General features: G+C 42.3%; 1 protein-coding gene across 1 annotated transcript in view; it reads left to right on the top strand.

The window, feature by feature from the left end:
• Positions 1-14,805, top strand: part of LOC126109526 (barH-like 1 homeobox protein) — a 191,094-nt gene that overhangs the window by 173,942 nt on the left and 2,347 nt on the right. The window contains exon 6 of the mRNA XM_049914546.1: positions 5,990-6,136. Within this exon, the coding sequence (XP_049770503.1) occupies positions 5,990-6,136 (147 nt within the window). The remainder of the gene's footprint in view (positions 1-5,989; positions 6,137-14,805) is intronic.

Below are 14,805 nucleotides of genomic sequence, written 5' to 3' on the forward strand. Positions count from 1 at the left end.
TGTGCCTGCTATCGTGTCTAGCGCCAACAGTGAAGTTCGCAGGAGGCGGAATTTCGGTACGGCGAAATTTTTCGTGCGGTGCGGTCCCCTCACTGTGCTAAACGTGTAGGGATATAAACAAATTTTACAGCTTTCTGTACTGTGTACGGTACAGCAACAGTTCGGAGACAATGGTGGTTTGTACCCACATCAAAAAAAGTTTTGCATCACCCCGGTTCCCAAAACTCCTGAAGATAGACGTTGACTGTGCATACTGTATCACAGACACAGTCTCTTTGACTGTTCAGAGATGTCACTAAACCCGCCCAAAGATGTAAACAACCAGGCATGAGCAACGCCTATTAGACGGAGGGGATCCGACAGCCGATCAGTTCCAGTCATTCCACCAGGAAGGAGGTACACGACTCATATTGTCTGTAGTTCAACCATGCCTAGACGGTCAATACCGCGGTTCGATCGCGTCCGCATTATTACTTTGTACCAGGAGGGGCTCTCAAACAGGGAAGTGTCCAAGTCTGTCGGAGTGAACCAAAGCGATGTTGTTCGGACATGGAGGAGGTACAGACAGACAGGAACTGTCGATGACATGCCTCGCTCAGGCCGCCAGAGGGCTACTACTGCAGTGGATGACCGCTACCTACGGATTGTGGCACGGAACCCTGACAGCAACGCCACCAAGTTGAATAATGCTTTTCGTGCAGCCACAGGACGTCGTGTTACGACTCAAACTGTGCGCAATAGGCTGCATGATGCGCAACTTCACTCCCGACGTCCATCTTTGCAACCACGACACCTTGCAGCGCGGCACAGATGGGCCCAACAACATGCCGAATGGACCGCTCAGGATTGGCATCACGGTCTCTTCACCGATGAGTGTTGCATATGCCTTCAACCACACAATATTCGGAGACGTGTTTGGAGGCAACCTGGTCAGGCTGAACGCCTTAGACACACAGTCCAGGGAGTGCAGCAAAGATGGATCGCTCGACTAGAGTGGCCAGCATCTCCTACAGACATGAACCCTATAGAACATGATGAACTTGTGGATAGTATGCCACGACGAATACAGCCATGCATCAGTGCAAGAGAGCGTGTTACTGGGTATTAGAGGTACCGGTGTGTACAGCAATCTGGACCACCACCTCTGAAGGTCTCGCTGTGTGGTGGTACAACATGCAACATGTGGTTTTCATGAGGAATAAGAAAGGCGAAAATGATGTTTATAGCATTACAATGAAAAACAGCATCTGTGATATAATGCTCTGCGGACAAAAACATCCTGAAATGGACTGGTCTGCCCAGAGTCCCGACATAAACCTAACAGAACACTTCCGGGATGAGTTAGAATGTTGGCTTCGGTCCAGATCCCAGCGTCCAGCTAAGTTTATGCCGATATAAAGGCGAAGGCTGTACACATCTCACATTAATGTCCGCTAAAAGTTGTCCAGTTACTTTTGATCTGATAATATGTTTGCTTTCTACACAGGGTGACCAGAAAGAGGCTGAAAAGTTTGTAAGGGTGTTTCAGGATAGGTTGTGCTGAGAAATAATTTTTAAGAACCAAAATCGATACGTTGCGCCCTTTCCGATTTAGTTACCATTGTAGTTAACCAATTAGTAGGTTGCGCACTCAAATTCGAGCAGCCCTCCAGATACGGTGTCGCCAAACGTGCGCTTCGTTCGGTTTCCTGTATTCCAACAAGAGAGCGATATTAAAACTGGATATGGGATGGTCGTAAGGGTCGTACCCGAGCCAAACGTTTACCATTCTCGGGCACTTCCATCTCCACTAAGAGAACAACTGACACTCACAAAACTTCATTGGGCCACCCTACAACCCGGATCTCGGTAATTCTCACTTCCACCTATTTGGCCCCATATCGAAGAATAAATGCAGTACTCGATTGAAATTTAAATACGTTGTGATTAAGAAAATTTTGTTAGCGCTGTATTTAATACTCTATGTGTTACATTATTACTCTTCTACACATAAATAATCAATAACTGTAATCAAATTAAACAAAAGTATTATCAAATAACAATCACAAGTTAAACTGAAATATATTTATAAAAAGGATAGATGCATATATGTGAAGGCTTGGCAGGCCCATTATTCTCATCATACAAAGTGTGGTCTACATGATTCAAATTTTTTTACTTTGCAAGCCTAGACACGAAGAGCATAACAATTTTGAAAGCTTTGTTTCGAAATGTTTCACTCAGCAATTCATTTTTAATCTGCAGCCATATTCCTAGAACTTTAGTTTGAGTAACTGACTTCAGTGATGTATTGTCAAGACTTACCATTGCATTCGAATTGGTGAGTTGGAGAAGCGGTCATGTCCCAGAAAGTAAACTTTTCAGGGGCCACAAAAAACTGTTTTACTACACAGTGGTTTTAAGAGTAGCGTCATAGAGATGCTATGTAGCAGATGACCGAAGGCGAAACAATTTACACCATTGCGACATACTTTAAGCATGGAGTGCGGTCAGTAACGCACTTTGAACGTACAGGAGGTGACCCTTTCTAACCTGATGATGCTGATGAGCCAACTAGCGTCCTGTCTGCAGAGGAATGATTGTGTTATGGAAGTTCGTATTAATCATATTCATTACAGAAATAAAAGTATGTGTTATGAGCATACAGGTTTATTCACAGTGTAACCAAAATACAACCACTATCAAAATACAACAAAGCAGAAAACGGTGGCTTGTTTCATCTTCAACTTATCAATCCTTCGCAGGCCACTAAGAGATACTGTTATAAAATGGTTTCTGGTCGTCTGGTATGTATCGTAGAATTTTCCTAACATCATCTCGTTTCTTCTTTTTTATTCGAACAGATCCCCTATACACTTGTTTACTGGATGACCCCTTCTCTAATACAATACCCATCTAACGAGCATTTCTATTGATGATGCATCATCCTTTGTTATACCAGACAATAAAGATTAGTTAACTCCCGCAAATGTAATTTGAAGAAAAAAGATTCATACATTTCTTATAGAAGTTGGGAAGAGTGGAAGTTCATGAACTCCGTTTTTTTATTTATTTATTAACTTATTTTACTGACACCTGTTAGTAATTAGACATTAAAATGTATACACTGCAGAGTCCATAACATATTAACCATAACTGAAAACCTGGAAATAAACAAACAAATGGCACAGACTGCTGCTGGCTTATTATTAAATGATCAGACTCAGTTCCTTTCTGTCCCTTGATAAATCAACTTTTCGTTACAAACACTAGATTCAGATTATAAATTAATCTATTTCTCATAAACTGTTAATGTATCTCCACATAAAAACTTTGTTCTCCATTTCTAGTTAATATAACCGTTTATATGTGACAAAAAGAGTAATGTTTTGCTATGTAAACTCTCTATATCATTTTTGTATCTTCTGTACAAATAATATCATTGTAAGTTGCTTATCATTTTATCCATGTTTGCAGTACTCAGTTATCACCTGAAGATATCCTAAGAAGCTGAACATTGGTTTGTGACCAAATAAATATAATTTTGCACACCATTAAGAAATGTTTTCCAATTTGATGTAATTATAATGCCAGTGATATCTGCAAATAATTTTTTTCTGTTTCTTTTTTTTGCTTTACTAAAAGTAAATATCATCAACATACGGAAGAAGCAATTGAGGTCTTAGAACAGAGCCCTGCGGTAATCCACATGTAATTAAGCTAAATGTGTTGCTTTAATGAGACTTTCTGTTATGTTATCACACGTTAATGTCGCTATTCGCTGCCTGCTTTCTAGATAATACCATATTCATTGTGAGAACGAAGTCTTTCGCGATGTCACTGTTGTATAAAACATTCTCGGACTACTTGCTGAGTCAGTTCAGGGTAAAACCTTGAGCTTTCGACTACTACCTCCATCTTCTTCGTCAGGAGCAACTAAATGTCAGAACAGGTGCTGTTGTGGCCTTATGCAGCCCATAAACGGCTTCTGATTGGTCGGTAATTATGTAAAACTGTGACAGGTGGTCTCAACATTTGCGCAGGTGGTACCACCGCCCTGTTAAGGACAGTCTTGGTCTCAGGATCTCTGGGATTTACAACAATCCTGAGCACGAAACCAGTTACATTGGTCAGTCCACCCGCACTGTTTCCGACTGCTATGCAGGACATCAACGACATATTAAAAATCGAGAACTGCAGAAATCTGCAGCTGCTGAGCACAACCTCACAAAGAAACATAAAATACTGTTTGACGAAACAAAAGTTTCGTACCGGGCTCCCACATACTAGCGCTCTGTAATTAAAGATGCTGTTGAAATAAGAATGTGAGAGAATAACTTCAACCATGACAGTAGATATAATCTTAGCAGTGCATGGAAGCGAGCTGTCGATGCAGATAAGATCCAGAGATGTTCGTCGCAATGTTTACTCTACGGCGGGAGCGGTAGCACCACCAGTGCCTTCGACCATAGATACTAGTAGACTGGCCTTGCTGTGCAGAAGCTATAGGGCTGGTGTGGCTCCAACATAAACCACGTAACTGTTTGCAAAACAAGGCGGGATTTCAAATCAGCGGTCTGCCATCCTATGTTTGTATCGTATTTTACCCACATTTCTCAGTTGACTGCCAAACGCTTCCAACAAAAATTACTTTTTTATTTATTATGTCAGAACTACATTTGACCTCGATTTGTTCACAGTACCATTTATAAAATCTAAGAAATACATCGAACGCCCCCTCTGGTGGGCAGCGGAACGAAATTACGATAAACTATCAATTAAAGTAAAATGTCGTTAAAATTCTTTTAAACAGTAAGAGTGGGCTCGTGTCAAAACTTTAAACATTGGATTCGCCGCGTTTTGACCTCTAGTCACTTATTAAAGAAAATGGGATATTGGAGTTATGTCAACTACAAGTGCCAAAATTGTCGACTTTAGGAGCAGGTCCATTTTAGAGTATCAAAGGTTCAGTTCCTACTGTTTTTACAAGAGTTTAAACTATCAGTTTAAAAATAATATTTTAGATGAAAGGTGAGACTTTGAAGTTTCAGAAAATAATTTTGGAGCCTACATTTATTTAATAGTATTAGAAGGTAAAAAAAATTCTCTTCGTGTGTCGACTATAGGCGCTCTTACCTTATTATAATTTCACTTGTATATACAAAAAGGCGCGTATATGCAGATGGCTTAAAGCTTTTCCGTTTCAGGGCCTGTATCGAAAGCTGCCTTCGGTTTTCATCCTTAGGGAACCTATGAGTAGGAACGAGAAACAGTTATACTTACTTCTGTAACCGAATTATCACAGATACTTTCGAAAATGGAATATGAGTCTGACTTTACAGGCATCACTTTCAATACTTTAATTTACGTGATACTCTATTTCAAGTGTAAAAAACATATAAAAGTCACTTCAGCAGATTTCAATAAACGCGTCTGCACTATCATAGAAACACACGTGAAATGTAATGCCATTTCCCCCGACAAAACGCTGAGTACAGCCATAAGCGCAACACGAAACAATCATGTTCTCCATACTAACATGGAGATCACTGGGACCAGTCTATTACATTTATGGTCGAAGACCAGTGCAGACGTCACCATCACGCTTTACGCAATTATCGACCAATCAGAAGCAGTCTACAGTCTATATAAGGCCACCACAACATTAATTTTGAGTCAGCCGCTCCTGACGAAGAGGTAATCGTCGAAAGCTCTAGGTTTTACCCCGAATTAACGCGACAAGAAGTCCAATAATGTTTTAGACACCATGTCCACCGTTTTGGCATACCTCGGACAGCTTTTTGGGCTAATTTATGAATAATAATGTTACGTAGACTGCGTGTTACACAATTCTTTTTATCGACCAGGATAACACATTGATCGCTTCCATTTCTTGTGGGACACAGCCGCTTCAACTGTGTGTCTAGGATTCAGTCGTGTAATACACAGTGTGAACTTAATGACGGAAGTGGGTGTCAGTTTGTGACGTACAGGTGGTGTCTGTCGGCAGCTGGACAAGTACCTGAGCGTCAGCAAGCGGATGGAGCTGAGCAAGGCTCTGGCGCTGACGGAGGTGCAGATCAAGACGTGGTTCCAGAACCGGCGCACCAAGTGGAAGAAGCAGCTCACGTCCCGCCTCAAGATGGCTCACAGGCAGGTACCGTCAACACACAGTCCAGTCTTCTGTCTCTCTCTCTCTCTCTCTCTCTCTCTCCTCTACACTCACAAACTAGTCTCATGCACTGAGAAATTACATGTGCAAATCCGAGGGTAGCATGAAGTTTATTTCTTTTTTTGGCTTCTGGTGTCAGTCACATGATTTAAATAGTTCCCCATAAATAATTCTCATTTGTCATGTATCGATATGTTGTTGTGGTGATCTTCAGTCCAGAGACTGGTTTGATGCAGCTCTCCATGCTACTCTATCCCATGCGAGCCTCTTCATCTCCAAGTACCTCCTGCACCTGCATCCTTCTGAATCTGCTTAGTTTATTCATCTCTTGGTCTCCCTCTACGATTTTTACCCTCCACGCTGCCCTCCAATACTAAATTGATGATCCCTTGATGCCTCAGAATATGTCTTACCAACCGGTCCCTTCTTCTTGTCAAGTTGTGCCACAAACTCCTCTTCTCCCCAATTCTATTCAATACCTCCTCTTTAGCTACGTGATCTACCCATCTAATCTTCAGCATTCTTCTGTAGCACCACATTTCGAAAGCTTCTGTTCTCTTCTTGTCCAAACTACAGGGTTATTACAAATGATTGAACGCGATTTCACAGCTCTACAATAACTTTATTATTTGAGATATTTTCACAATGCTTTGCACACACATACAAAAACTCAAAAAGTTGTTTTAGGCATTCACAAATATTCGATATGTGCCCCTTTAGTGATTCGGCAGACATCAAGCCAATAATCAAGTTCCTCCCACACTCGGCGCAGCATGTCCCCATCAATGAGTTCGAAAGCATTGTTGATGCGAGCTCGCAGTCCTGGCACGTTTCTTGGTAGAGGAGGTTTAAACACTGAATCTTTCACATCACTATACGTGAAACTTGCCCGCACGCGTTCAACCGTTTCTTTGCTCACTGCAGGCCGACCCGTTGATTTCCCCTTACAGAGGCATCCAGAAGCTTTAAACTGCGCATATCATCGCCGAATGGAGTTAGCAGTTGGTGGAATTTTGTTGAACTTCGTCCTGAAGTGTCGTTGCACTGTTATGACTGACTGATGTGAGTGCATTTCAAGCACGACATACGCTTTCTCGGCTCCTGTCGCCATTTTGTCTCACTGCGCTCTCGAGCGCTCTGGCGGCAGAAACCTGAAGTGCGGCTTCAGCCGAACAAAACCTTATGAGTTTTTCTACGTATCTGTAGTGTGTCGTGACCATATGTCAATGAATGGAGCTACAGTGAATTTATGAAATCGCTTCAATCATTTGTAATAGCCCTGTACTTATCGTCCATGTTTCACATCTATACATGGCTACACTCCATACAAATACTTTTAGAAAAGACTTCCTGACACTTAAATCTATACTCGATGTTAACAAATTTCTCTCCTTCAGAAACGCTTTTCTTGCCATTGACAGTCTACATTTTATATCTATGTATTGGTATCGTATATAGTCATAAATCAAAATGAAAGCACTGGCTACACGCTGACAGAAGAAATACCGCAACACCAATAAGGAATTAAGGGACATAAACGAAAGTTGGTATAATCTGTCCATTAGAAAAATAAACCTGATGTAAACATTACGCCTTGTATTCTCCCGCGTTTGCTCGAATCTCACTGGAATTCGTTTCAGTGGAGCGGAAGCCAAGCTGTGACCATTGCAGTCAAGTACCATCGTAGGTATAGGTTTTATGCTGTGTTACTTATGTGACTGAGCGATAACGCGGGACAACAGCTTTACCAGCGCATTAAACTTTGACAGCACTGGCCAACCAGCGGTCCAACTAACCTGCAATGGTGTGAGCATTTGGAGTTTCGACGTTAAAAGAGACGAGTAAAGAAACAATACCATGCAAAAGCGTACTGCAACAATTTCACCGTACTAATACTGAAGCCAATGAAGGTATTAATTACAGTCAGTCATCAGGTAATCTCTTAGGTGCTTCCTTATAAGAATCTGAGAAATCCGTCAGTTCTGGAACTGTCATCTGCTACATTGATAACGAACCGATGAACAACTGAATCCACAAAGCCACGCGGTGGCGCATTTTCTCCTCTTGCTTTGTGAGGTGCTATTCCTAATCCGCCAGTACTCGGCAGTGACATGTGAAAAAGCTGCATGCGTTAGTTCCAGTATGTCTGGCAGTTTAACAGCCTTTTTAGTTATCGGGGCCAAATCCCTTAACTTGGCTCCAGATCTGCTGGGTTCATATTGTAATCGTACAGAGACAAAGGTAAAAATGCAGCATTTGTATGGTGTGCTCGATGCTGTGAAAATGACTGTTTTCTGTGATTCTACGACGCTTCGTACATCTGTGGTAAAAAATAATGGACATAGTCCAAATAAATAGTTTTTAGTTTTTCATTTTTGCCCTCAAAAATTAGACTGTATGTTTTCTTAATTTAAGCAAAATAATGGACATAGTCCAAATAAATAGTTTTTAGTTTTTCATTTTTGCCCTCAAAAATTAGACTGTATGTTTTCTTAATTTAAGCAACCTTTATTAACAATATTTAATAAAATATCTATAATTGAGAATTTATATTTGAAATGAAAACAGGAATTTCGGGTGCAATGTGTAATTAGAAACAAGAAGACGTGCATTATTCGTAACTACATTATTCGTAATTACTATTGTGAGATGTAGATATTTCAAACTGAACGAGAAAAAAATGACTCTGGTAAAGCTAGAACGAGCCTACGGTTTATTTTCAGTCTACATCTACATCCATACTCCGCAAGCCACCTGACGGTGTGTGGCGGAGGGTACCTTCAGTACCTCTATCGGTTCTCCCTTCTATTCCAGTCTCGTATTGTTCGTGGAAAGAAGGATTGTCGGTATGCCTCTGTGTGGGCTCTAATCTCTCTGATTTTATCCTCATGGTCTCTTCGCGAGATATACGTAGGAGGGAGCAATATACTGCTTGGCTCTTCGGTGAAGGTATGTTCTCGAAACTTCAATAAAAGCCCGTACCGAGCTACTGAGCGTCTCTCCTGCAGAGTCTTCCACTGGAGTTCATCTATCATCTCCGTAACGCTTTCGCGATTACTAAATGATCCTGTAACGAAGCGCGCTGCTCTCCGTTGGATCTTCTCTATCTCTTCTATCAACCCTATCTGGTACGGATCCCACACTGGTGAGCAGTATTCAAGCAGTGGGCGAACAAGCGTACTGTAACCTACTTCCTTTGTTTTCGGATTGCATTTCCTTAGGATTCTTCCAATGACTCTCAGTCTGGCATCTGCTTTACCGACGATCAACATTATATGATCATTCCATTTTAAATCACTCCTAATGCGTACTCCCAGATAATTTATGGTATTAACTGCTTCCAGTTGCTGACCTGCTATTTTGTAGCTAAATGATAAAGGATCTATCTTTCTGTATATTCGCAGCACATTACACTTGTCTACATTGAGATTCAATTCCCATTCCCTGCACCATGCGTCAATTCGCTGCAGATCCTCCTGCATTTCAGTACAATTTTCCATTGTTACAACCTCTCGGTACACCACAGCATCATCTGCAAAAAGCCTCAGTGAACTTCCGATGTCATCCACCAGGTCATTTATGTATATTGTGAACAGCAACGGTCCTATGACACTCCCCTGCGGCACACCTGAAATCACTCTTACTTCGGAAGACTTCTCTCCATTGAGAATAACATGCTGCGTCCTGTTATCTAGGAACTCCTCAATCCAATCACACAATTGGTCTGATAGTCCATATGCTCTTACTTTGTTCATTAAACGACTGTGGGGAACTGTATCGAACGCCTTGCGGAAGTCAAGAAACACGGCATCTACCTGTGAACCCGTGTCTATGGCCCTCTGAGTCTCGTGGACGAATAGCGCGAGCTGGGTTTCACATGACCGTCTTTTTCGAAACCCGTGCTGATTCCTACAGAGTAGATTTCTAGTCTCCAGAAAAGTCATTATACTCGAATACGTGTTCCAAAATTCTACAACTGATCGACGTTAGAGATATAGGTCTATAGTTCTGCACATCTGTTCGACGTCCCTTCTTGAAAACGGGGATGACCTGTGCCCTTTTCCAATCCTTTGGAACGCTACTCTCTTCTAGAGACCTACGGTACACCGCTGCAAGAAGGGGGGCAAGTTCCTTCGCGTACTCTGTGTAAAATTGAACTGGTATCCCATCAGGTCCAGAGGCCTTTCCTCTTTTGAGCGATTTTAATTGTTTCTCTATCCCTCTGTCGTCTATTTCGATATCTACCATTTTGTCATCTGTGCGACAATCTAGAGAAGGAACTACAGTGCAATCTTCCTCTGTGAAACAACTTTGGAAAAAGACATTTAGTATTTCGGCCTTTAGTCTGTCATCCTCTGTTTCAGTACCATTTTGGTCACAGAGTGTCTGGACATTTTGTTTTGATCCACCTACCGCTTTGACATAAGACCAAAATTTCTTAGGATTTTCTGCCAAGTCAGTACATAGAACTTTACTTTCGAATTCATTGAACGCCTCTCGCATAGCCCTCCTCACACTACATTTCGCTTCGCGTAATTTTTGTTTGTCTGCAAGGCTTTGGCTATGTTTGTGTTTGCTGTGAAGTTCCCTTTGCTTCCGCAGTAGTTTTCTAACTCGGTTGTTGTACCACTGTGGATCTTTTCCATCTCTTACGATCTTGCTTGGCACATACTCATCTAACGCATAATGTACGACGGTTTTGAACTTTGTCCACTGATCCTCAACACTATCTGTACTTGAGACAAAACTTTTGTGTTGAACCAACAGGTACTCTGAAATCTGCTTTTTGTCACTTTTTCTAAACAGAAAAATCTTCCTACCCTTTTTAATATTCCTATTTACGGCTGAAATCATCGATGCCGTAACCGCTTTATGATCGCTGATTCCCTGTTCTGCGTTAACTTTTTCAAATATTTCGGGTCTGTTTGTCACCAGAAGGTCTAATATGTTATCCCCACGAGTCGGTTCTCTGTTTAACTGCTCAAGGTAGTTTTCAGATAAAGCACTTAAAAAAATTTCACAGGATTCTTTGTCCCTGCCACCCGTTATGAACGTTTGAGTCTCCCTGTCTATATCTGGCAAATTAAAATCTCCACCCAGAACTATAACATGGTGGGGAAATCTACTCGAAATATTTTCCAAATTATCCTTCAGGTGCTCAGCCTCTACTACACTACCGATACCACTATAAATACAATCTAAGTTGACATCTCAATTGTATGTAATACCTGAAAAGAACTTCAAAGCCGATTACACCTGAGAATTTATGAAAAACATTAAGAACAACCTATTTCTCGGCACTTTTTAACCGTGTTCCACACGCGTGTTTCAATGCGGAACAGTAAGCAACCTCAGACATTTTCTTACTGCGTATTAACAGGGCGACAATCAGAGCACAACAGTGCAGACGTTGTGACTGAACACGATTTCTGAAATAAACGCTACATAGCTAAAGCGTGATTAAGAAATGCGTTGATGGCTATTAATATATAGTCTTAAAGTTTCATTTGAAGTGACGTAGTAATAATATATCTCATACAAAGTAGAGCCTACTGCCAAGAGCGTAACAACACCAGTGTACGTGTGCTATGGCTTCTGACCAATCATCGTGTTTGTGTTTGTTTATGTCAGGTTTATTCTTATGATGAAAGGCCTATAGGCGTGTTTCTACATCTGAAAGATGATGTCTATTCAAATTTCGCGCCAGTCGCATAAATGGGGCGCTAGCCACTTTGACGATGCGTTCAAACAGAAACGAACCGGAGGCGTAAATACAGTACCTGTATGTTAGAAGTATTGACCCTGGCTGTTGACACACATGTGCTACTGTGACACAAGGCGGTGAATGGCTGCCTCATAAAATCCCCGGAGCTGCGATGTTAACCATTTACGCTTGTACAGCTTGATGTCGTCATCCAAGGTGAATCGTTTGCCCCTCCCCCCAGCCTTTTTAAGGGGACCAAAAATGGCGCAACCACAGGGGGAGAGATCCGGACTGTATAGAGGGTGGCCGAGAACTTCCTTCCCATTTGAATTTCTGCAAGAGTGCCGCGACTGTGTTGGACAAGCAGAATGACCCCACAGGTGAGATTGCCTGGTCGTTTTGATTTGATCACTTGGCGAAGGGTGGTCAAGGTTTGCGAGTAACGCTGGGCATTCACTGTTGTCGTTTTGATTTGATCGCTTGGCGAAGGGTGGTCAAGGTTTGCGAGTAACGGTGGGCATTCACTGTTGTCCCTTGCTGCAGGAAGTGAATCAGAAGTGGGGCCATTTTTGGTCCCCTTAAAAAGGCTCTGATGGGCAAACGATTCACCTCGGATGACGACGTCCAGCTGTACATGTGGAACTGGTTAACATCGCAGCCCCGGGAATTTTGTGAGACAGCCATTCACCACCTTGTGTCCCACTCGGACAAGTGTCTCAACAGCTAGGTCAATACTTCTAACATACAGGTACTGGTTTCTGCGATTATGCTTCCGGCTCGGTATCTTTTTTACTTATTTTTTTACGCCCTTATAGGTTTGTTTTAAATACACACTGTAACGATCGTGGGCGTTAGTTATCTTTGAGATTGGACCTGATGAGTTGATGTTAGTCAAGGATGCTTATAAGGTGATAGAAACTCCACTAGCAGCACCTCACCGAATTTGAGCGAGGTCGTGTAATAGGGCTACCAGAAGCTGGATGTTCCTTCTGCGATACAGCAGAAAGACATGGCAGGAATGTAGTCACGAGAATGTGTAGTCACAAGAAGACTGGGCTCCAGACAGCCACATGGTACTACCTGTAAGAAAGAACGTCGTGTTCGGCGTATGGCTCTGGCGCATCGTACTGCATTTGCAGTAGCAATTTGAGCAGCAGCTGGCATCACAATGACACAACAAACTGTTACAAATCGGTTACACCAAGGACAGCTCCCAGCCAGACGTCCTGTAGAATGTGTTCCACTCATCCCAAACCACCGCGAGTAGTGTCAAGGGAGAGCTCACTGGGGGGCAAGCTGGAGGTCTATTGTGTTTTCTGATGAGAGCTGGTTCTGCCTCGGCATCAGTGATGTCCTTGTGGTGGTTACAAGGATACCTGTCTGGGTGCTAGACACACTGGACCTACACCTGGAGGTATGGTCAGGGGTGTAATTTCGTCCGACAGCAGGAGCACTCTCGTGGTTATTCCACGCACCCTGACTGCAAATCTGTACGAAAGTCTGGTGATTCGACCTGTTTTAGTGCCATTCACGAACAGCATTCCAGGGGGTGTTTTCCAACAGGACAACGCTCGCCCACATACCGCTGTTGTAACCCAACATGCTCTACAGAGTGTAGACATGTTGCTTTGGCCTGCTCAATCACCATATCTGTCAGTCGAGTACATATGGGACATCATCGGAGGACAACTCCAGCGTCATCCATATATAGCATTAACCGGCCTTGTTCTGAGCGACCAGGTGCAACAGGCATCGAACCCCATCCCACAAACTGACATCCATCACCTGTGTGACACAATGAATTCATGTTTGCATTCTCGCAGTTTTACGGTTATTAATGTAGCAGCATTTCACATTTGCAATGGCTTATTTTACAATTTCATAGCCTGTGATCTTGCAATGTTAATCACTTAAATATGTAACCTAGACAAATATATTACCGAAATTTCATTACTCTAATAAAATTATTTTTGGGGGTTTCGATTCATTTCCGTCAGTGTAATTAGACCCTAAAATAGTGGTTATCGTGAATCTCTTGGCTTCACATCACACACATTCATAATAATATTTTATTTTTTTTTTTGTAGTGATGATATTCCATATTCTTTCATGTTATTCGCTGAATGCGAATTTCATGACATCACCTGCAATTGGTAGAGATACATTAACCAGTTGTGACATATATTGTGCTGGACCGGGATTCGTGGCCAGAGTTCCTACTTTATCATGAATGAACGCCTTACCCCTTTTAGGCTTTCAGTACACGCTCCTTGGTCCGATCCAAACCTCCGTATCTCACTGTCATTTGTATCGTTTCTCATGCACGTCTTCCTTCAAGCTGATAACATTACTTCATTCGCACTCAGAGAGAATGACTCCCACAAGGTATCGAGACCAGCTGCTGATTGTCAAAACGTGTAACTATCGTAAGCTAAGATGGGGCATACGACGATAACATGATTTCCTTGTGGCATGTGTCATTCTCCCTGAGCGGAAATCAAGTGTTGTTGCGAACTTAACACTTTCGCTGCTGTGGACGTGTATACACGTCCTGCTAAGCCGTTTCCCAGGAGCTGCTTGGGATTTCCTGACGCGCTACGGACATCTGAATGCGTACTTAACCGCCGACCTCTCACAGCTGCGGACGAGTTGAAATAATAATAATATTTTGTGCGATCTGGCTTTTGAATGATTTTTAAAGGTCAAAGGGAGATGTGCATAAGACTAAAATATAAGGAAATGGACAGTGGCATATGGACGTTTGGATAGGGCCAGGGAGCTTGCACGGATAGCCAAAATTGTTTAGCCTACCACTCACGATAAGTAGGAAGTCTGGGTTCGAGTCCTGACCCGACACAAATTTTCACGTCACAATTGAGTAATACATCTATACCCATTGCAGCTGAAGCTGTGAAATACGCATTCAACAAGTGACTTGGAATATTTCATT

Source organism: Schistocerca cancellata, chromosome 12, assembly GCF_023864275.1.
Source record: "Schistocerca cancellata isolate TAMUIC-IGC-003103 chromosome 12, iqSchCanc2.1, whole genome shotgun sequence".
Classification (NCBI taxonomy): Eukaryota; Metazoa; Arthropoda; class Insecta; order Orthoptera; family Acrididae; genus Schistocerca; species Schistocerca cancellata.